The 25,319-nt window shown below is 40.2% G+C and overlaps 1 protein-coding gene across 4 annotated transcripts in view; it reads right to left on the reverse strand.

Annotated features, from left to right (window-relative positions):
- Positions 1 to 25,319, reverse strand: part of srpx (sushi-repeat containing protein X-linked) — a 77,809-nt gene that overhangs the window by 15,175 nt on the left and 37,315 nt on the right. For all 4 annotated transcript variants that reach the window (XM_072585115.1, XM_072585112.1, XM_072585114.1 and 1 more), the window contains 3 exons: positions 18,978 to 19,104; positions 8,701 to 8,822; positions 4,546 to 4,725 (listed from right to left, as the gene is read on the reverse strand). In XM_072585115.1, coding sequence (XP_072441216.1) covers positions 4,546 to 4,725; positions 8,701 to 8,822; positions 18,978 to 19,104 — 429 coding nt within the window. The remainder of the gene's footprint in view (positions 1 to 4,545; positions 4,726 to 8,700; positions 8,823 to 18,977; positions 19,105 to 25,319) is intronic.

The raw sequence follows: 25,319 nt of genomic DNA on the forward strand, positions 1-25,319 counted from the left end.
TGAAATCTTATGTCATTTTGACCCCACTGCTGGAGCCAATATATTAGGATCCCTATGAATGGTCTCCGCCAGCAACTCGATTACCAGTGTAAAAAGCCGTGGTGAAAGGGGACAGTCAACTGTCCCTAAAGATATTAAAATTACTTGATCACATACCACTGGTGAGAACCGCGACAAGAGGCTCACTATTGAGAACCTTTACCCACCTTATAAAAGGTTTACCCAAGCCAAACTGCTCTAGAGTTTAAAAAAGGTATAGCCACTTGACCCGGTCAAATACAGAAATCACCAATCCCAATACAGACTGTTGCTGACATGCTTGAATTACATTAAATAATTTCCTAAAATTATCGGAAGATCTGTGGCCCTTTATAAAGCCTGTCTGGCCCACTTTAATAATAGCAGGTAACACAGTTTACAGCATGAATGAAAGACTCTTAGAAAGAATTTTAAAATTAACATTTAGAAGTGAAATGGGCCTATAAGAAGCGCAGTCCACTGGGGCTTTCCCATTTTTAAGAATAAGAGAGATGTTGGCCTCTCTTAGAGATGACGGGAGACGATCAGGGCTGTATAAGTCATTGAATATATTGAGCATCGGGCCTGACAATATGTTTATAAATTCCTGTAGAATCTGTTGGGAAGTCCATCAGGACCAGGCGCCTCTCCACTCTGAAGCTGCCTCACAGCCTCCTGCACCTCTTGCTCTGATAAGGGGGCATTCAGAAAAGACTCTTGTTCGGGGGTCACACCTGGGAGCTCCAGATTCTTGAAAAAAGCCTGCCCATCCTCACAACTTTCAGACTGGTATAATTCAGAGCAAAATCTCCGAAATGCCGTCTTAATCTTTTCAGATTCACAGGTTAGATTTCCAGCACCTTCTCTGATCGATGTAACGGATTGAGGGGCACTCTTTTTCCTGGCACGATTTACTAGGTTCATGCCCACTTTGTCACCATGCTCAAACAGCCTTTGTTTTGCAAAAGTAAGCTCCTTCTTTGCTCTTTGCATAAGCATGGAGTTCAATGCAGACAAAGTGCTGTGATCCGCTGTAGCTTGGCTAATGAGGGCCTGTCAGAGTAAGCCTTCTCAGCTGCCTTCAACCATGTTTCAAGGAGATGTTGCTGCTCACCCTTCTGCCGCTTCCTACAGGCAGAGTAGGAAATAACTAATCATCTGGCATAAGCTTTAGCTGTTTCCCAAAAGATGGATGGGCTACTAGCCAAACCTGAATTAATGTCTAGGAATGCATTGAATTCACTGGAAAAATACTCCACAAACTTACTATCCTTAAGGATAAAGGGATCCATTCACCAGTGTCTCAGACCCACTAGAGTGCCCTTAGTCTTAACCAATAGGTACACTGGAGCATGATCGGAGATGGTAATATTACCAATCACATAAGACACCACCAAGTCCAGAGTTGCCATGGAGGGTCAAAAAAACAGTCCTAGTGTGGCACCTGTGTGGATTGGAAAAAAATGTAAAATCCCTGCCTGTAAGGTGAAGACACCTCCAGAAATCCACCAACACTAAGTCCACACACAAATCCACTAACTGCTTGGTTGGTAAAGAAGGCATTGGGGGGTGGCTTTGGGCAAGCAGGATCCAAAGGCAATTAAAATCTCCTCCTATGATGATATGCTGAAATTCAAGACTCTTCAAAACTTAGAGAACGCATCCACTAGAAATTTGAAGGGATGGGCCGGGAGACAATAGACATTTAAAATACCATATGCTTCCACATTTACCAGGGCTTTAAGGATTATGAACCTCCCATGTGTGTCTTTGATACACTGTAGTAACTTAAAAGTGAGATTCCTCCTAACCAATATGGCCACTCCCCTATTCCTAGTATTAAAAGATGAAAAGTAAACCCCATCAAACCCATTCTGTTGTAATTTCAAATGTTCCCTATCATCCAAATGTGTTTCCTGCAATAAGGTAATATCCACCTTTCCTTTCTAAGACTCAAGAGTATACCTTTTTCCCCTTAAATGGCAAGTGATTCCCTTTGATGTTCCGGGTACACTATTTAAACAAGTCATTAGCCATAACCTTCTGCAGTAACATTTAGACTCCAGAGAGGAAGAACTCACATTACAAATCGCTGAGCCTTAATAAAAGACAATCCACAGAACATAAAAACTACACAAACTAAACCCACTACAGTTAACAAACCTACACAAATATCAGAGACTATATATACAACAAAAACCAAAAAACAAAACATATAAGGTGCTAATGACATGAGATAGGGCAGTTCATCCCCCACCTAAATGGGGCACCTACATACCCCAAAACCCAACTTTCCGCCCCACTGCTAAAACAGCAACCACGGCATTTAAATACCTGAGCCGTAAGTAGACATCTAGCCATCCCAACCATTTTCTCTCCTCCTAGCTAGAGCCACACCACAAACACAAACCTCAAACAAAAATACAAAAAAGAATAACAATGTGAACAAAGAAGTTAAAAGTGAATAGTAAGTAAGTACCCCAGCCATCCCTTGGTATAGCTTAATTTAGAAGTTAAAAGTAAATGCCCCATCTGTTCCCAAGCATAATTTAACCCAGATTATCGCCAAACAAAAGAGGAAAAGAAAACCCCAACACGACTTCCTTTTTTTTAAAAAAAAGCACATATCCAAACAACAGTATTATCTGTACATATTGAATCGTTCAGAGTAAGACAGCTTGTACTTCTTTGACTCATCAGAAAAGGCACGAGTCAGCTTGTCCACAAGCTGACTCGTGCCTTCTCTGATGAGTCAAAGAAGTGTATGGATCCATTAAAGGTCACCGAAGCACCGCCGGATACCTCAGAGAGAACTGGATCCCAAGCTCCCTCAGTCTTTCTTAATGCCATTGTAGGACTTCCTTTTCCGTATCACCACCACTGAGAAGTCCAGGAAAAACATGTTCCTAGAGCCCTTGTACACTAAGGCCTTCGGATCTTTTCCCTGGATTCTGGAAGCTTCCACAATTCTTTGCTTGTCTCTACAATTATAGAACCGCACCAGGATAGGGCGAGGATACTGGTCCAGACCTGACTTCTGTGTCGTGGCCCAGTAAACCCTCTCAAGCTTCAGACACCCCATTCTAGCCTCCAAGTTAAGGAATTTTTGCAACCAATCCTCAATAAATTCCAATAGTCGCTTACCTTTCTTATCCTCCAGCAAACCAATTATCCAAATATGTTTTTCTCCAGACCCTGTTCTCAAGATCATCAACCTGGTCAAGCAAATTACAGACCTGTGTCTCCAGTAAATTACAGACTTGTGTGAAAAAACTGGCCCTCTGGACCCTCTTGCATTTCTCCCCTCTCACTGTAAACCTATGTCCCCGAGTTTTTGACTCCCCTACCATGGGGAAAAGCAGTTGGCCATCTACCATATCTGTGCCTCCCATGATTTATGACCTCTAGAAAAAGGTGTTTTCTCAGTCTCCAATGCTCCAGGGAAAATGTCCCAGCCTATCCAACCTCTCCTTATAACTCCAACCTTCCAGTCCAGGTCAGATTCTCATTAATCCTTCCTAAATTATTTTCTAGTCTAATAATATCTTTTCTATAGTAGGGCGACCAGAACTGAATGCAGTGCTCCCATGAGATTTAACCTTAGTCAACAACCTACCATGCAGTACCTTGTCAAAGACTTTGAAGACAACATCCACCACACTACTCTCAACTATGCTTTTTGGTCATCCTTCAAAAACATCAATCAAATTCGTGAGACATGATTTCCCATGCACAAAGCCATGGCCACCATTCCAAATGAGTCCTTGCCTCTCTAAATGCTTGTAGATCCTGCTTCTCAGAATCCCTTCCAACAGCTTACCCACCACAGATGTTAGGCTCACTGGTGTGTAGTTCCCAGGCACTTCCCTGCAGCCTTCCTCAAATAATGTCACTTAAGGGCTTACGTCACCAGCTTCCAATTGTCATTCTCCCTGGCAGGTAAGAAAATGGCTAATTGCCGGAGTGGAAATAATCTCACTTTAATGAAGTAAAAATGGAATGTCATCACAGTGTGATACCAAAGCAAATGGAAAGATTTGAATATCTTCCTAAAAAATTAGTTATGGCATTCAGTCAATCAGAGGTTATGCTATTTTACAACTGCAGAAGCAATATGTCATTAATTGTTCCATTCTGCACAGTTGTGCGTTCCTTTAAAGTTATTATACTATTGAAATAAATGTTTAGACCAATTTTCAGTCAGACATTCTTTTTCTCTTTCTTTATCAAAGTTTTCATTACTGATTAGTAAATACAGATTTAAAGATCGTGATTGTTTGATGATGAAATTGTAAGGAATAGAATACAGTACGGTTTAATTTATAAGTTGATACATAATTTACAACTGATAAGCTCATAAGATCTTAACAGTGCTTTGTAGTATAATGAGCTGCTGTTTCTATTTTCTACACAGGCAAATATCAATACAGGCCTTTACACATGACACAAGCATGCAGAGAACTAGGTACAATTTTGATTCCTGTAAGAATTTTAATAGTGTAAACTGCAAGTCACAAATATACTTACGTGCACAGGATGGCACTGCTGCTGACCAGATATTGTTGAATTGGCAGACGGTTGCTTTGCTTCCACGTAATTCATAGCCGCCCATGCAAGAAAATTCACAGGTTGCCCCATAGTTATCCCCATCACTGGAACATTTCATGGAGCCATTATCTGGTGGAGAGAGCTTCCCACAGCGTCTAACTGATAATAAAAATAATTCAAACTGCAGTTTTCAAAATCAAATTTGAATTCATTATGTGAAATCAAAAAAAAGTTAGGGAGTCATTTATTCTGAGTTATTCAACTTCCAAAACAGAATGGTGTTAAACCCATGATGAAAATATGCAAATGCATATCCATAAATTATTTCATAGATTTCTGCTTTGCAGTTTTGAATGGAAATTAGGTTATAAACATTTAAAATGTAATCAAACCTGCTATCCATGTTTCTGCAAGGTTAATGCTGTTCAGTTCCATTTGGATGCTTAATAAAAATAAGTATTTTTAACAAACATACTTAGTGCAGACACAACCATCAGTAACATGGAAACTCTCCCTGTTCTCCCAAATTGACAGGAAGAGCACATCACTCTACTAAACGACATCTTTGCTCCTTTAAAATCTACAGACCCAGAAAATAGCAACATCTTATTGCCCTAAAAGACACTGCTCCAGGTTACCTATATTTTATATTTATAAAATTTAATCATGAGACACAGCTCAAGAAAACATTTAATCACGAAAGAACCCACTCTATTCACTACTGTAGACTTACAGCAAGGTTACACATAAAAACTATGCACTTATCTGTTCCTAAGATGTGGGCCCTCCCACACAGGTTCCTCCAAGGTAGGCTGTGAATTTCATCATTTGCTAATCTTCCCTAGACGCACTCCAAAGTCCAGAAATCCTTGAACTCAAACAGCAAAGCCAGTAACTGCAGAATCAGGTTACTTTCTCTGACCATGTGGTTGCTGCCTTTATCTACCTTCCTCCTTTTTAAAGTGCCGTTGTTTGGATCTTTTTTCTCTCAAAGTTCCAAACCAAAGCAACAGCTTATCAAACAGTAATTGCTGCTCCTGGAATTCGAGGAAATCATCTCCACAACCTAAATTACCTCAAAAAGGGAGCAGTTCTTACAGCCACAATTTTTTCCAGTCCTCCATCTTGGACTATTAGATCACATTGATCGGCTGAAGTGGCAGGTAGAGGCAATATGGAATTTACAGGAGCTTGGGAGTGTGATGGACAGCAGTTATAGGAAGGGAGGAAGCCACAGATACAGTCAGGTAGATGGGTTACTTCCAGGAAAGGTAGGAGAGGGAGGCAGGTAGTGCAGGAGTGTCCTGTGGCTATCCCCATCTCAGACAAGTATGTTGTTTTGGAAAATGTAGGGGGTGATGGACTCTGAGAGGAATGTAGCGTGAACAGCCAAGTTTCTGTTACCGCAAATGGCTCTAACATAACGAGGGGTACATCAGATTCCAAGCAATTGATTGTGATAGGAGATTCTCTAGTCAGAGGCATAGACAGACATTTCTGCAGCCAGCGGCGAAAAATCAGAATAGTGTGTTGCTTCCCTGGAGCCAGGATCAAGGATATCTCAGAGAGAGTGCAGAATGTTCTCAAGAGGGAGAGGGGCCAGCAGGAGGTCATTGTACACATTGGAATTAACGACAAAGGAAAGGAAAAGGATGAGATTCTGAAGGGAGAATTTGGAAAGTTAGGAAGGAATTTAAAAAGCAAGTCCTTGAAGGTAGTAATATCTGGATTACTCCCGGTGCTACAAGTGAGCGAGGGTAGGAATAGAAGGGTAGAGCAGATGAAGGCGTGGCTGAGGAGCTGGTGCAGGGGAGAAGGATTCACAGTTTTGGATCATTGGAATCTCTTCTGGGGTCAAAGTGACCTGTATACGAAGGATAGGTTGCACCTGAATTAGAAGTGGACTAATATACTGGCATTGAGATTTGCTAGAGCTGCTCAAGAGGATTTAAATTAGTAAAGTGGGGGAATGGGATCCAGTGAGATACTGAGGAAAGAGATCAATCTGAGACTCATACATTGGGAAATGGAAAGAGTCAAACAGTCAGGGCAGGCAGGAACAAAGCAGAGAATAAGGTAGGACTGATAAATTAAATGGCATTTATTTTAATGCAAGAGGCCTAACAGGGAAGGCAGATGAACTCAAGGCATTGTTAGGAACATGGGACTGGGATATCATAGCAATTACAGAAACGTGGCTCAAGGATGGACAGGACTAGCAGCTTAATGTTCCAGAATACAAATGCTACAGGAAGGGATAGAAAGGGAGGCAAGAAAGGAAGGGGAGTGGTGTTTTTGATAAGGGATAGCATTACAACTGTACTGAGGGAGGATATTCCTGGGAATACATTCGGGGAAGTTATTTGGGTGGAACTGAGAAATAAAAAGGGATGATCACCTTATTGGGATTATAGTCTGGACCTCCCAATACTCAGCAGAAAATTGAGAAACAAATTTGTAAGGAGATCTCAGTTATCTGTAAGAATGATAGGGTGGTTGTGGTAGGGAATTTTAACTTTCCAAACATAGGCTGGGAATGTCATGGTGTTAAGGATTTAGATGAAGAAGAATTTGTCAAGTGTGTACATGAAAATTGACTGAGTCAGTATGTGGATGTACCTATAGAGAAGGTGCAAAACCTGACCTACTGTTGGGAAATAAGGCAGGGCAGGTGACTGAGGAGTCAGTGAGGGAGAACTTTGGGGCCAGGGACCATAATTCTAATAGTCTTAAAATAATGATGGAAAAAGGATGGACCAGATCTAACAATTGAAGTTCTAAATTGGAGGAAGGCTAATTTTGAAGTTATGAGGCAAGAGCTTTCAGAAATTGACTGCAGGCAGATGTTCGCAGATAACGAGACGGCTGGAAAATGGGATGCCTTCAAAAGTAAGATAATGAAAGTGCAGAGACACTATATTTCTGTTAGAGTGAAAGGCAAGGTTGGTAGGTGTAGGGAATGCGGGATGAGTAGATAAATTGAGTTTTTAGTCAAGAAAAAGGAGGAAGCATATGTCAGGTATAGACAGATCAAATGAATCCTTAAAAAGTATAAAGGCAGTAGGAATATACTAAAGAGGGAAATCAGGAGGTCAAAAAGGGAACATGAGATAGCTTTGGCAAATAGGGTTATAGAGAATCCTAAGGGATTCTATAAATACATTAAGGACAAAAGGGTAACTAGGGAAAGAACAGGACCCCTCAAAGATTGGCAAGGCAGTCTATGTGTGGAACCCCTGGAGATGGAGGAAACACTAACTGAGTATTTTGTATTAGTGTTTACTGTGGAGAAGGACATGGAAGATATAGAATGTGGTGAAATAGATGGTGACATCTTGAAAAATGTCCATATTACAGAGGAGAAAGTGCTGGATGTCTTGAAATGCATAAAAGTGGATAAATCCCAAGGACCTGATCAGGTGTAACCTAGAATGCTGTGAGAGGCTAGAGAAGTGATTACTGGGCCTCTTACTGAAATATTTGTATTATCGATAGTCACAGGTGAGGTGCCTGAAGACTGGAGATTGACTAATGTGGTGCCGCTATTTAGGAAAGGTGGTAAGGACAAGCCGGGGAACTACAGACCAGTGAGCCTGACGTCGGTGGTGGGCAAGTTGGTGGTGGGAATCCTGAGAGACAGGATTTACATGTATTTGAAAAGGCAAGAACTGTCAATTTATTTTTGATAAAATTTTCAGAAATATGGAGCAAAATCTAAAAAAAGCACAATCTTAAAAAAAGGTACTCTGTTACCAAAAAGTCCACACAGCCTGTGATCTTTTAAAGAGTTCCATTGTATGTAGGTCTACTCAAAATAGGCTCTGCTGGGAAAGAGCATGGCCACAGCACATAAACTAGGCAAGTCAAAGACAATTGAAGGCATGACTATCAATGCTGAGGTGAAAGAAATCCAAAATGCAAAAGAGGCTAAAATTGGAGGACTGCAGAGATGTTTTATATATACCCAAACTGACTTGCTTCAAGACAACACAACAAATGATCAATTGTAAGAAAAAAAGCGGTAAAGGTTGGAGAAGAATCTGAAAAACAATGTTTAATACTTATGCTATGTTTTATTTATTACATGGAGGCCAGAAATTATTAAATGTGTGTGAATTGTCAGAAAAGACTTACCCTCCACTTTAATTGTAAACTGACAAGATGCTTTGTTTCCAGCCCCGTCGAAAACAGTATACCGAATTTTATGTTGACCTTCTGAAAATTCTGAGCGAGGAGGAAGGCCTTTTAATATGACACTAAAAGATAAACAAAAAAGTGTTTATGGTGAATTCTGTTGCATTTTACCACAACACAGTCCAATACAATTTAATACAAATGCGAAAGTGCCGCAGTAGAAGTTTACTCAGGGAAAATGTGCATCATCTCAAGATGAGTAGTGAATGCATCACTAAAAAAAAAATTGATATGATCAACCTAGATTTTGTCATAATGCATTGACCATGTAGTACAGGAAGGAGATTGCACTTTTATGCAGCCAGTGAAGCACTTCTTAAAATCTTAGTCTCATGTGGAAGAAAAAGGCAATTCAAAACAATGGGCAGAATTTCATCTCCCTGGCAGTGGTGAGAAAAAATTGGCCCTGAATAGAAACTTTTTTGTATTCATTCATGAGATGTGGCCACAACTGGCTGGACCTGCATTTATTGCCCAGTTCTAACTGCCCTTGAAATTGTGGGGAGTGAGCTGTTAGGCAGAGTGTTTCAGAATCTTGACCCTGCGACACTGAATGAATGGTGAAAAGTTTCCAAGTCAGGATGGTGAGTGGCTTGGAAGGGAACTTGCAGGTGATAGGGTTCCCATGTATCTGCTGCCTTGTCTTTCAAGATAGTCATGGGCTTGGAAGATACCGTTTGAACAACCTTGGTGAATTTCTGCAGTACATCTTGTAGATAGCACATATTGGTGCTACCATGCAACAGTGGTGGAGGAAATGAACGGTTATAGGTGTGGTGCCAATCAAGTGGGCTGCTTTGTTCTGAATGGTCTCCAGCTTCTTGAGTATTGTAGGAATTGCACCCATCCAAGCAAGTCAGGAGTATTCCACTACACTCCTGAGTTCTGCCTTCTTGATGACGGTCTGGCTTTGGGGAGTCAGGAAGTGAATCACTGGATCAATTGATCCACCCTGGTGGGCTGGAAAACACAGTAACTGCAGTCCAGAGGATGTTGCTAGGCAACCTCCAGCATTGGGTCCCTTCTAGCAATTTGTCTAATGATTCAATAATAAAACCCATCATTTATCTCTTGTTAAAGCTTTGCTTCTCCAAAGTTAAATGACTTTTTTCGAAGCAATAGATGAACCATAGCAGACTTCAAATCTGAAGCTTTAGTAATTATAGCTGATCAAAACTTCCAGAAATCACAAGGTAGAAGTCATTTAGAATTTGTAATGTTTCAACCAGAACTATATTCCTGTTGCTCACAGTCCACAAAGATAAATATGTATTCCAAACACAAATTACTTTTAAATAATCAATACAGTGTGAAATTTACCCAAACCTTGGAGTGCAGGTTCATAGTTCCTTGAAAGTAGATTCATCGGTAGATAGGAGAGTGAAGAAGGCATTTGGTATGCTTTCCTCTATTGGTCAGAGTAAAGGAGATGGCTGTACAGGACATTGTTAAGCCACTTTTGGAATATTCTATGCAATCTGGTCTCCCTCCCATCGGAAGGATATTGTGAAACCTGAAAGGGTTCAGAAAAGATTTACAAGGATATTGCCAGGATTGGAGGATTTGAGCTATAGGGAAAGACTGAATAGGCTGGGACTGTTTTCCCTGGAGCGTCGGAGACTAAGGGGTGACTCGAGAGGTTTATAAAATAATGAGGGGCATGAATAGGATAAATTGACAAGGTCTTTTCCTCGGGTGGGGGAGTTGAGAACTAGAGAGCATTGGCTTAGGGTTAGAGGGGAAAGATTTAAAAGGAACCTAAGGGGCAACTTTTTCATGCAGAGGGTTGTGCGTGTATGAATTGAGCTGCCAAAGGAACTGTTGGAGGTTGGTACAATTATAGTACTTAAAAGGCATTTGAATGATTAGATTAGATTATTTACAGTGTGGAAACAGGCCCTTCGGCTCAACAAGTCCACACCAACCCTCTGAAGAGCAACCCACCCAGACCCATTCCCCTACATTTACCCCTTCACCTAACACTACAGGCAATTTAGCATGGCCAATTCACCTAACCTGCACATTTTTGGACTGTGGGAAGAAACCGGAGCACCCGGAGGAAACCCACGCAGACACTGGGAGAATGTGCCTGAGGCGGGAATTGAACACGGGTCTCTGGTGCTGTGAGGCATCAGTGCTAACCACTGTGCCACCATGCTGCCCAGAGATGAGGAAAGGTGTAAAGTGATATGGGCCAAGTGCTGGCAAATGAGACTAGATTAGGTTAGATATCTGGTCGGCATGGACGAGTTGGACCGAAGGGTCTGTTTCCGTGGTGTACATTTCTATGACTCTAAATGTACCGAAATAGAAGATATTGATTATAAATTATTATGCAAGTTGCTGTTCTTAAAAATATTGATTCATGCATGAATGAAAGTCATCACCACACATTATGTGGTACCAGAGACCACCATAGGATTAACTGCCTTCCCCCAAACTTTTTGTTTCTTTCTCCTTGCCTGCCCATTCCCCAACCCACCATAGCCTCTCACAATATTATAACAGAAACAATGGCTTCTTTTATTAACCCACTGCTGCACTGTCACAATAAAGGACATCATTTCAGATCTTTCCATGCCTAAAATGGAAATTAAATAGCTCGACAATCAAATTAAAATCAAATTTATCAGGGCAAAAAGTTAACAAGACAGCTCCATGCTATTTGCTACTTAAGTATTTATTTGCCATTTTACATTAGTTGTACATTTTAATATTGTTTTGCATGATTATTTTTGAAAAATACATGAACTTTCTAATACAATACAAATTAAAACATGTTTTGTTTACAGCAGTAAATTAAAATGAATCCTTGGTGAAAGTGAATCCTTGATAGTATCAGATTGAAAGCAGTAGGGATTCATTATTCAGGTGGTAACTATCTGCCAATAGTACATCATAAATTATTTATAAACCTTCAAAGCTAGAAATTTTACAGGCAAAATTCTAAATCATAATGCACTGAAGGTTTTAGATTGATCTAACCTTGTGCACCAATGGAGTTAACAGCTTCAGGTAACTTGTTTCCTTGTGAAAGATTCAATTAGAGTCACTGTGAAGTGTTAAATGGTTACTGACCATATAGTTCTTTCATATTCATACTAAACTCTGCTTCAAATATTTGTTGTTCAGCAAACGAATGGGATTTAATAAATGAATCATTTTACTTTAATGCCAGTCTACCTGACAATTAACTCTGATCTAACTTTGTAATGTTCTGAAATAAAACCACACTTCAGCTTAGGTACAAGTTCTAAGGTTTAACATATATGCAATAATTGTTTGATTGGGACTGAGGCCAAAAGCGAAGACTTTTACAAATCATTGTTAGAAATTTATTATCTTACAGTTGTTTGCTGAAAGCATCTTTAGTTCACCAGCTAATGTCCAACTAAGTGAAGAAGGCGTTTGGTATGCTTTCCTTTATTGGTCAGAGTACTGAGTACAGGAGTTGGGAGGTCATGTTGTGGCTGTACAGGACATTGGTTAGGCCACTGTTGGAATAATGCATGCAATTCTGGTCTCCTTCCTATCAGAAAGATGTTGTGAAACTTGAAAAGGTACAGAAAAGATTTACAAGGATGTTGCCAGGGTTGGAGGATCTGAGCTACAGGGAGAGGCTGAACAGTCTGGGGCTGTTTTCCCTGGAGCGTCGGAGGCTGATGGGTGACCTTATAGAGGTTTACAAAATTATGAGGGGCATGGAAAGGATAAATAGACAAACTGTTTTCCCTGGGATCGGGGAGTCCAGAACTAGAGGGCATAGGTTTAGGGTGAGAGGGGAAAGATATAAAAGAGACCTAAGAGGCAACTTTTTCATGTAAAGGGTAGTACGTGTATGGAATGATCTGCCAGAGGAAGTGGTGGAGGCTGGTACAACTGAAACATGTAAGAGGCATTTGGTGGTATATGAATAGGAAGGGTTTGGAGGGATATGGGCCGGGTGCTGGCAGGTGGGACTAGATTGGGTTGGGATATCTGGTCGGCATGGACAGGTTGGACCGAAGGGTCTGTTTCCATGCTGTACATCTCTATGACTCTACAAAGGACAGGATCTGTTTGTGCTGTTTTTGGCAGAACATTAATGGAAGAACATTAAAGCTAGAGAACAGACAAAGTAGATTCAGGAAGAAAAAAATGGGAACTATCTGCACTGCAGCAAGGAGACAAAGGAGAGGTTTTAAGGAGGATGTCAATAGCATGAAAGATGACTGAAGTTCAGGAAAGTAGGTTGTGGAAACAGTTTGGCTCAAGATGAGAAATTAAAAAGGCAAGTAGTCACTTGTGGGAGTGGTGTCCAGGACTTCTAAGACTAACCACATGGTAGGATGAAATGTAAAGGAAGAAATAGTGGCAGCTTATCGGAAAGGTAGCAAGGTAAACATGGGAGATTTTAAAGTACATATAGGATGCATTTTTTTTGTTCCCTTGGGAGGAATGGACAATGATGAGAACATGGCAAAAATGGAAAAATGTGATTCTCAACATCAGAAAAACAATTTCAAATTTTCCACTGATGTTTAAATGGCAAATCCTGAATCTCACTAATGAGTGGTTACTACCTTACTTCCATTAAAAATGGATTGTCAGTTAGCTCAGTTGGCTGGACAGCTGGTTTGCTAACAACATGGGTTTCATTCCCACATTGGCTGAGGTTACCGTGAAGGACTCTCCTTCTCTACCTTGTCCCAAGTGACCCTCAAGTTAAACCACAAGCTCACTCTGAGACAGCAGCCTCAGGGTCTATGGCAACTTTGCTTTGTTTCTGTGTATCTGCATCTTATTAGTAGCCCAACTCATCTCATTTCCAATAAAAAGACAGAAACTCAGGAGGTCTGACACCATCTGTGGAGAAAGAAAAACAGTTAACATTTTAATTCTGATATAACTACCTCACAGACTCAGGGGGGGTCAGTGAGTAGTATAGCATGAACCCGTGGGGGGGTCAGTGAGTGGGTACAGCACGGACCCGTGGCAGTCAGTAAATGGGTACAGCACGGACCCGTGGGGGGTCAATGAGTAGGTACAGCGCGGACTCGTGGGGGGACTGAGAGTGGGTTCAGCACGGACCCGTGGGGGGACAGTGAGTGGGTTCAACACGGACCCGTGGGGGGGTCAATGAGTTGGTACAGCGCGGACCCGTGGGGGGGTCAATGAGTTGGTACAGCGCGGACCCGCTTCCAATTCTTCTTTTCTTCCTCGAGAAACTAGATGGCTCTGATTCACAACATGGAAGTCAGAGCAATTATCTAACAGCAGCAGGTTATTGTCTGCTTCAGTGAGCCTTTATCCAACTCGTGTCTTCACCACAATGTCTCTACCTGATGCATGGCCCCCATCTTCCTCCCCTCTTCCTCCATTCATGTCAGCATTAGCAAACCACCAGCTTTGCCATATCATCATGGCTGCTCTCAGAGCACATCACTTCAAGCCTTCAACATGTAGTATGGAGCTCAGGAACACCAATGAATTGTATGCTTCTGCCAGATCAATTTGCACACAGGAACACACATGCATCTCCACAGGATGCATTTTATGGCTCTTAGTTTCATTTCTTAGTGCTCACTTACTTTCTGCTAACTTGAAAGTTGCCAGCCTCTGTGGCTTGGATTGTTCTTTAGCATGGAGGGAGGGCAAGGATTGAACAGTCAAAGGGGTGAACACATTGCTGCATGACACCATGCTATGTCAATGTTGCATCTACAGCATGTGCCAGCAGTATACCTGGCAAACACACTGCACCTTTCAGCTAAGTGGTTATGGCTGAAAATCAAGGGAGAAGCAGTTTTTAGTGGTATCAAGGAGGACAGTCATACAATGGCCCAACTCAATCAGTCAAGGAGCTCATCAAATTCTTGTCCATGGCTAATCAGGTGCTTATTGCCACCAGAGTCTGGGGGTCTTTGCAGTCTAGAATTGGGCTACAGTCATTCCTGCAGGTCAAGTGCAACCAGTCCAGGGATTACAGGTTTGTCAGTGTGGGTGTTGTGGTGCCAATAGTCCAGGGAGGTTGGTAGTTCACTGTCAGGGCTGTCCTATCAAGTCAGTCTAGGGAGTGAGCTATGGTCAGGCCTGGGGGTTTGGACAGTAAGGGTCAGGGAGTCATCAAGGGACAGTTCATGGAGTTGGAGAAGTGGCAAGTTCAAGGCTGGGGAAGAGGTTCACTGGATTTGGTCATTGAGGGAATAATTACAGTGAGAGGATTCAATTCAGGATAGAAGGGTGGGGATGGTATCTCAGAGCTTAGGAGGGAAGGGAGAGCTCTGGCAGGGAAGCAAGGATTTCACAATTCACAATTCCTTTGTCATCTGAGAGAGGGGCTGGTAATCTGTAAAGCCATCAGGGTAAACTGGGCACATTAATGATTATATAAAGGAACGAAATAGTAGGGGGAGGCTACATGGTCATCAGGAACAACAACACCAATGGGATTGGAGGGATGGGGGGATTATGCTGTCTCTTAGATGGAGCCTGGAACTTACTCACAAGAAAAGCTGAAACCTTGACACCTTCGATCTAATGTCAACTGCGCAATAATAATACAGCCTGAGTGAATGGAGTATGCTGCTGCTTTTCTCTTCAGGGGCAGAGTGAATGTTTTTGAATGTGAGGCCTTCCTGGAGGAAACTGCATTAATCACACATCACTTATTCACATCACTGAGGCCACCCATTAGCATCAAATTACATTTTAGCAGCAATTCCTTCATTGTCCAAAAACTAACATGACAAATTATGGCGTCAAGCAATTATGCATTTGCACTAATCGCCTCCTTTGACAGAAAGAGCAATTGGCCCAAGAGTAGTATTTCAAACTTAAAGATGGCAACAATGAGCACACAAAGACAGAGCTAGCCAAGGTGAACTGGGAAATTAGGTTAAGGGATAGATTGACAGAGGCTGCGGTGGCAGATGTTAAGGAGATATTCCCAAATACAAAAAAATTAAAACACTGCAACACAGAGTCATAGAGATATATAGTGCAGAAACAGACCCTTTCATCCAACTCATTCATGCCAACTAGATATCCAAAATAAATCTGGTCCCATTTGCCAGCATTTGGCCCATATCCCTCTAAATGCTTCCTTTTAAATGTTGTAATTGTACCAGCCTCCACCACTTCCTCTGGCAGCTCATTCCATACACGGACCACCCTCTGTGTGAAAAAGTTGCCCCTCAGGTCTCTTTTTATCTTTCCCCTCTCACCCTAAACCTATGCCCTCTAATTCTGGACTCCCCAACCCCAGGGAAAAGACTTTGCCTATTTACCCTATCCATGCCCCTCATAGTTTTGTAAATCTCTATAAGGTCACCCCTTAGCCTCTGACGCTCCAGGGAAAACAGCCCCAGCCTGTTCAGCCTCTTCCTATAGCTCAAACCCTCCAATCCTGGCAATATCCTTGTAAATCTTTTCGGAACCCTTTCAAGTAATATTCCAACAGTGGCCTAATCAATGTCCTATACAGCCGCAACATGACCTCCCAACTCCTGTACTCAATGCACTGACCAATACAGGTATGCATACCAATTGCCTTCTTCATTATCCTGTCTACCTGTGACTCCATCTAAGTTGATTTCCCCTTCCATGTGGACTCTGTTAAATCAGATCATTATTTTCTAAATATCCAGTAATAACATTCTTACAACTGGTTCTAATATTTTCCCTGTTACTGACATGAGGCTAACAGGTCTGTAGACTCCTGTTTTCTCTCTCCCTCCTCTCTTAAATAGTGGGGTTACTCTGCATATTATACATCTCCAAGAGGAGTGAGAATGCTGCTAGAGATTAATGCAATGAGCCAAAGGCTTATGGGTGCGTTGGAGGAGGTAAAGAGTCAAATGCCCATGATTAAAAGTTCATAATTAAATGGAAAATCATAAAAGAGTTTGTAACGCGGTGTAGAGGAAAGAGTTAACAAACCATTAGGCTGTGAATAGCTGCTCAGCATGTGTTAAATCAGCTAGTCATAGCGATGTCAGATCACACAGATCCTGAGCCTGTAAGGCTTCTCGACCATGTCCTCCCTTAACAGGCCTTGTTCAGTAAAGACTGTTAGTCTTCTCTCTCAAGAGTGTAAACCTCACAGTTCGACAGAGACAGCCACTAACAGATCAAATAAATAATTCATAAGGAATTACTTTCCACGGAGAGTGGTTAGAACATTAAATGCACTTCTAACTGCTGTGCTGATGGCTGATAACACTGATGCATTTAAGAGAATGCATTAAGCATACATGATGGAGATAAGAATACTGGGTAAGGGGACAGATTGTGGCAGACAATTAGAGTGTGAGGAAATTGATGAGGAATATAAACACCTAGCACAGACTCATTAGGCTGTACATGTGCTGTAGAATCTACATAATTTGATCACTTTTTCCTTCACAGGTCATATATGCAGGTGTGCCATTTTTCTTTCACCTCTCTATTTAAATGATGTTCAACTTTTATATTTTCTTTTCTAGTTTGGTTAAAAGGATTCCATAATTAGAGGTTTTTGTGTCGAAATAGATACCAAAGAGGCTCTGTGGATTCTGATATTACACAGTAAAATGAATTTTTAAATTAAATAATGAAAATAGATTTATTGATAAAAGTTGCAAAACATGAGATGCAGCAAGACCAAGTGGATGATTATAGGGAATAATTGAAAAGGGTATAAATGGATATAATTCATGCTTCCGGGGTGCTCCGGTTTCCTCCCACTGTCCAAAGATGTGCTGGTCAGATGAATTGGCCATGCTAAATTGCCCATAGTATTAGGTGCATTAGTCAGAGAGAAATGGGTCTGGGTGGGTTACTCTTCAGAGGGTCGGTGTGGACTTGTTGGACTGAAGGGCCTGTTTCCACACTGTAGAGAATCTAATCTTTCTTCCTCGTGTAGTTGTAAATTCTGTTTCAATATTCCATTTAATCATGAATTGTTAAATAAAAGAACAGGGTGGCTATGTACAGAGATCTGAGTAGATTCAGAAAAAGATAGGGACAATAAAAAGATATTGATAACAAGAATTTTCAACTCTGCAAATTAAAATGTAAATGTGTAAGTTACTTCCTGAATGATTAATCACTCATGGGCAAATTTACAGTTCCAATCATCACATTGTAGAAATTATACTGTAGATACTATGCATTATGTTCAGTGAAGTGTAGTAGCAGTGGTAGCAAGGGCACAGGCAATAATTCTCAATTCCTAAATAAAACTGAAAGAACTGGGGATACTGTCAATCAGAAACAAAACCAAAAATTGCTCGAAAAGCTCAGCAGTTCTCTCTCATCTGTGGAGAGAAATCAGAGTTAAGGTCCTGGGTTGCATAATCCATCCTCAGAATTCTCAATTCCTCCCGAGCTGGAGGACAGCTCACTGTGATACCATTATTTAAGGGAGCAAGACATTAAACCAGGAAAGTACAGGGCAAACATTATAACCTCAGCAGTGGGGAAAATATTGGAAGCCATTCCGAGGGATAGAATTGATCTGTAACTGGAGAAGCAGGGATTAATCCAGAACAGTCAGCATGGTTTTGTTAAGGGGAGGTCATGTCTGACCAACTTGACTGAATCAAAGAGATGACCAGATGTACAGGTGATGCCACTTAATTTGACGTCGTCTACGTGGACTTCAGCACAACTTTTTAATAAGGCCCTGCATGGAAGACTGACAGTGAAGGTAAGAACCAATGAAATCCAAGGAAATTTGGCAAATTTGATCCAGAATTGATTGAATGGCAGAAAGCAGAAGGTGATAGTGTTTTCCTGACTGGAACTTTGTGTCCAGTGGGTTTCCGCAATGGTGTCATCTGCAAACTTACTAACTGTACCGCTTATGCTTGCGTCCAAATCATTTATGTAAATGGCGAAAAGTAGAGGACCCAGCACCAATCCTTGTGGCACTCCACTGGTCACAGGTCTCCAGTCTGAAAAACAACCCTCCACCACCACCCTCTGTCTTCTACCTTTGAGCCAGTTCTGTATCCAAATGGTTAGTTCTCCCTGTATTCCACGAGATCTAACCTTGCTAATCAGTCTCCCATGAGGAACCTTGTTGAGTGCCTTACTGAAGTCCATATAGATCACATCTACTGCTCTGCTCATCCAAAAACATGTACATCGATATGAACCTTACTTTACCAGAAAATCTGTTAAGGTTAACCTGACAATGGGTTTGAATCATTGCCTTTGCAAGCCACTTCCTTCATTTCAAAAAAAGTAATTACTTGGTCAAAATGCCATCAGCTGAGTCCTTTCCCTCCGGGGTATCCCAGTTCACCCGCACCGTCAGCTTTTCGGGTTCAGCTGTCTTTACCTTCAGGCTGGGACACTTTATTTTTGGTGGGTCTAAGTCTATAAAACAAACGGTAAAGAGATACTTAACAGATCCAGAAACATTATTCATTCTCAACTTGAAAAAGTTGAAAATGTATACTTGCAGCATTATGCTTCAATAATATCAAACTATCATAATATAGAACTGTTAAGCTGGATTGTTTCATTTCACTTAGGTTGAGCATCTGTAAAGGATATTGCTGGGAAAAAGAACTGAATCTTTCTTTTAGCTACTTACATCTTTCCAAATTGTTATATATTCATACACATATTAGATTAGATTCCCTACAGTATGGAAACAAACCCTATGTCTCAACGAGTCTACACCGACCCTCTGAAGAGTAACCCACCCAGATCCATTCCCCAAACCCATATTTACCCCTGACTAAGGCACCAAATGCTATGGGCAATTTAGCATGGCTAATTCACCTGACCTGCACATCTTTGGATTGTGGGAGGAAAACAGAGCACCTGGAGGAAATCCACGCAGACACGGGGAGAACGTGCAAGTTCCACACAGACAGTCACCCAAGGCAGGAATTGAACCCCGTCCCTGGCACTGTGAGGCAGCAGTGCTAACCACTGAGCCACCGTGTAGCCCCACGGTGTAGTATGTAGTATTTTAACTTATATAGTACATTTAACTTTTATAGTATCTTAACTGAAAAAATATATAGTTTTTTAACTTATGTATTGAAGTTATATTATTTTGTTGAAGGTACATTGACAACCTTCTGTGAAAATGTTCAGTAACCAAACTGCAAAATAAAACTTATAATCAATTCAGGTTTCACTCTGGGATCTTGTTCTATATTACCATCAGCTGGGATTGTACCAATAATAGTGGGTAAAACAGTGACAAAAAAACTTAAATCTGCAGTTTTTGCAAAAGAAGGAATGATGGTTCTAAATTAGACTCATTAATGCTGACGTCACTAATTAGAATAGAATAGGCAAGAGTTAAACGTGTCTATTTCAGCCATCACTTTCCAAAGACAGCTTTAAAATTCATCTCTGAGAATTGTCATCCCATGAGACAGAGGTTGGACTGACCTACACAGAACCAGAAAGCCCCACATTTCTACATGAATCTACAGTAGCAAATCTGGTCAATAGGCCCAACTGGTTCATTCTGGTTCACACTCAATACAATCCTTCTTTATCACTTCCCCCACCGCACTTAGTTCCCTCAAATAATTCATTGATCCTCAATACATGTATTATTGATATTTGCTTCAAACATTTCATAAGGTAACAATATTCTTGCTATTCTATTTAGAAACCAATTAATGGCATAGACTTCAGAAGCATTGCCAGGCTGTGTATTTTTAACTAATTTCGGTTAAGTCAGAGTTAATGGTATGTTCAGCAAACTTCACCAACACGTACAAACTGATGTCAGGGAGGACAGATCAGAGCGAACTGAGATGCCTATTGCAGTCAAATTATTTACCAACAGGTAACTTAATCAGTTTCTTCTGAACATGGACCAAATTGGAAATGGAAGTGTTAAAATTACATGGCTGAAAGCTATCCATAAATTAATTCAATTTGCACACTCCAAAATTGTGATTAGCCTAAGATGTTGTAAAAAGTGAAATGCATTTATTAAAATGATAGCTGAAATACTATTTAAGTCTTGGGTTTTTGTGAGTTACAAGCATCATGGTGACAATCATTTGCTCATTTTCCTTTCGATTTTCCTATTTAATGGGATGTCAATGAAACCAAACATGTTTACGATTTTCTTATTTTGTATTAAACTGTGGTTGCTACCAGTGCACATGGCTATTTCAAACATGTGGAAACTAACATTAAACACATCAAAATATGCATTCAATTTAAACTGCCTATCTATTTAAAAATAAATCATTTGCTTTGTGCTGGTGCGTATCTATAGCATTAATGGATACCAAAAGATCTGATTTGTTAGACAGTAGAAGAGAAGCTAGCAACAAAGAGAAGCCATTAATACATTTCATTTTTTAAAAAATGCCTCAATAAAAGTTTACTGCTCAGATGTGCCTTGCAGAATTAACAGAATACAGGTTTGACTCTTTGAATTAGGGTGTAAGTCATAGTATTGGAGATGATTGAGACAATGGAATCAGTTTTGCATTGTTAGCAACAGCAAGCATAAATACATAGCCCAAAATGAGTTCAGTTCTAATTTAGGATTCAACTGCCAATTGCTGGATTATCATGCACAATTTGTTAGCTTTTAAACACATTGGGTAAAGCCATTTTGCAATAAATTTTAGTTATATACATAATATACAATGACATGATTTAGTGTCATCAGTAATCCTTGTCATTGTTCTTTTAAAATTGTGCATAAATTGTTATTTTTTGTTAATTTGTTTCTACACATGATGGAAGTAGAGCATTAATTCACTATAATCATGACGAAAGCGTTTGTTAAGGGATGCATAATCATGAAACTGTAATGCCTGGTCTTGCATTCTCTGAGCTCAAGGTCAATCACAGTTAGTTAAAGTTTCAAAACAATTTTCCACTGAGATCAGATCTGCCGAGTTATCGCTCATTTATTTTGTTTTCTCTGTATAAATTGTAGAATATTTTTGCAAATACTTTGCATTTACCAAAGTAGCCTAAATTTCTGTGGAAGTTAATCTGGAATTTACCGTAACCCCTTGAAAAACCACCACTAAGAACAATGCAATACAAATTAAGAGGCCGGGGCTGGATGCAAAGAGTCTATGGAATGTAAACATTTTGGGTAAGTGTGCAAGAACATGGAAGCGAGAGGACAAAGTGATGATGAGTGAAGTTAACCATTTTATTAGGAAAACTAAAAGCAGAATACTTTTTGAAATATGACCATAACTCTGGGAAATGTTTGCATTCCAAGGGACCTTGATGTCTTTGCATGCCTACCACAAAATGTGAACATTCAGGTACAGGAGGCAATGGAAAATAAACATGTTAATATTTGCTGCAGATGGACTGGAGTACAAGAACAAAGAGGAGCAATTTAGCTGAGAACAGTGAGGTCAAAGCTGGAATACTGACAGCAGTTTGAATCTCCTTCCCTAAAGGAGGACACATATTTGCATTTCAGGGGTTCAGTATGGGTTCACAAGAATGATCCCTGGGATGAGAGAATTATCATTTTAGAAGATATTAAGTACACTGCACCAAAATTCCCTGGAGTTTAGAATAATGAAATATGTAAAATTCAATCATTTCCTAACCAGGGTATTTAGAATAAATTATCACAGACTCAGAATAAGAAGCTGGTCATTTAGGGATGGGGAGCTATTTCTTCACTGAATGCGTTATGTACCTTTGGAATTCACTGCTCCAGAGACCTGGGGATGCTCAGTCATGGAGTATATTCAAGACAGCAGTTGTTAGATATTTGGATATTTAAGGGAATTAAAGGCTGTTGAGATAGTGCAGGAAAATGGAGTTGAAGTGGATTAGTCATGATTGTGTTAAATGGTGGAGCACATTCAAAGGATCAAATGGCCTACTCCAACTCCTGTTTTTTGTGTTTTCAATGCCATGGTACTAATTTATTAATAAATAAAACATGCCTTCTTTTCATAATAATATTTAGAAATTCCTAAAAACTGACCACCCTGTTATTCAGTACTTGGACAGGCTTCAGAATGGAAGATATATTTCCAGTTCAGCTGACTATTGCTAATCCGTCCTAAATTTCAAACTAATATTTATTCTTCAAAAGTACTTGTTCATGCTGTCTGGATTTTATTTAAATACATCTCATTTACATTGGTCAAAGACTATGTGCATTGTTAAGAACCTAATCGTGACTGTGTTGCCTGGCTTCCAATATGCCTCATCAAATTTGTATCAATGCTCTTTCGATTCCACTATAGGCATTCAAAAGGTTGCACAAGCAACTTAGTGCCAACATTGGTTCATCAGTTAAATTTATATCATGCAACAGCCATAAGACCATAAGATGTAGGAGCAAAATAGGCGATTCAACCAATGGATCGAGAGTGTGGTGCTGGAAAAGCACAGAGGAACAGGAAAATCAACATTTTGGGCAAAAGTCCTTCATCAGGACTCAACCAATGGGGTCTGCTCCACCATTTAACAAGGTTACGGCTGATCTAATAATCCTCGACTCCATTATTCTGCCTTACCCCAATAACCCTTTATTTCTTTAACTGTTAGAAATTTGTCTATCTCAGCTGTGAATATATACTTAGCAACACAGTTTTGAAAGTCCTCTGTGGTAAAGAATTCCACAGATTCTTCAGACAAACATTTCCTGCTCATGCCTCTCTTAAACACTGACTCCTTATGCTGAGACGATGCCTTCTGGTACGAGATCCTTCCACAAGGGGAAACAATCTCTCCGCATCAACCCTGTCAAGCTGCCTAAGAATCTAATTTGTTTCAATAGGGTCTCCTCTCATTCTTCTAAATAACAATGAATATAATCCCAATGTCTCCTTATAAGAAAACCCTTCCAAAGTCAGCATCCACCTTGTGAACATTTTTTGGTCTGTCTCCGATGCCAGTAAATTTTTTTCTTCAATAATAGGATTGAACTGTTCACAGTATTCCTGGTGTAGTCTAACTAGGGCTTTCACAAAAAAAAACTCCTAATTTTTTACCCTATTCCGTTTGAAAAGACTAACAGTTAATTTGCCTTCTCTACTATCTGCTGAACTTGGAAGCTAGGTTTTTGTGATGCATGCACTAGGACCCCAGCTTTCCGCAGTCTTTCCCCAATTAAAGAATATTCAGCTCTACTATTCTTCCTGACAAAGTATTTCACCTTTCATTTTCATCCACTCACTTAACCTTTCTATATTTCTGTGTAGATTCCTCGTGTCATCCTCACTACATGCCTTTTTACATAATTTTGAGGCATCTGAAAATGTACCAATAGTATATTCACTTCCATCATCCAAGTCCTTAATATAAATTATAAGTAATTGAAGCCCCAGCACTGACAGCTGTGGTACTCCATCAGTCACAGGTTGCCATCCTGAAAATGCCCCATTATCCTAATTCTGTGTCTTCTATTAGTTGACCAATCTCAATCCATGCTAATATACTACTCCCAACACCATGGCTCTTATTTTATTAAGTAGCTTTGTGTGTGTTACCTTGTCAAATGCTTTTTGGCAACCCAAATAAATTATATCAACTGGTTCTCTTTATCTATTCCGCTTGTAACTTCTTCAAAGAATTCTCATAAATTTGTCAGACATGATTCCCCCTTCATGAAGCCAATGTCAGACAGTGAGCCTAACTGCACTAAGTTTTCGGGTTTTTTTTGTCTCCTTCTCTTATTGAATTAAGAGTGTTACACTAACAGATCTAATGCTCTGGGACTTATCCAAAATCTAGGTATTCTTGGAAGATTATTGCTAGTGCATCCATTATCGCTGCAGCTACTTCCTTTAAAATCCAAGACCCATCAACCTCTAGCCCCAGTATATTCTCTAGAACATTTTCACTATAGATAGCCATTGTGCTTATTTCCATTACACACACCACCCCTGCCCTCAATGCCGCTTTAGTCCCTGGATTATTTAGTTGCATGCTATTAGTGGCCTCTGTCATGAAGACTGATGTAAAGCATTTATTCAACTCTTCTGCCATTTCCTACCATTATTGTTTCTCCAGTTTAGTTCTCTAAGGGGACTATGTTCACTGTTGCCTCACTCCTCTCTTTTATATATTAAAATAAAGGCTTACTGTATGTTTTTACGTTACATGCTAACATTACGTCTCAGTTTTCCCTCCCTTTACTTTTCCTTCAATTTGATGCTGTCCTTAACTTGCCCAGTTTAGATCCCATCTTTGTCTAATATACATTACAAATATTGCTGCAGTAGATGGAATTTAGATTTGATGAGGACTGATAAGTAGAGTGCATTATAGTTAGCTTGGGTACTTCGCACAAATATCTACCAATCCAGTAACAAACAGCTCCATTAGCCACATGTCTACATAGTCGTGGGAGTATAGGACAGATTACTTGCTAAATGTAAGACTAACAGTGTGCACAGAGAAGACTGAAACCATAAAAACTAATTATAGGAACAGATATATTAATTCATATTGGAAATCAACCCAAGCACGTAATAGCAGGATTTTGTTTTGAGAACAAGAGCTCTAAATACAGTTGTGCATATAAAACACATTTTATTTAATACTGAATTGATACCAGATGTTGCTGAGGTCTGGTCGTGCAGAGGTAGTGTTCCTACTTCAGGACA

Source organism: Chiloscyllium punctatum, chromosome 15, assembly GCF_047496795.1.
Source record: "Chiloscyllium punctatum isolate Juve2018m chromosome 15, sChiPun1.3, whole genome shotgun sequence".
NCBI classification, from domain to species: Eukaryota; Metazoa; Chordata; class Chondrichthyes; order Orectolobiformes; family Hemiscylliidae; genus Chiloscyllium; species Chiloscyllium punctatum.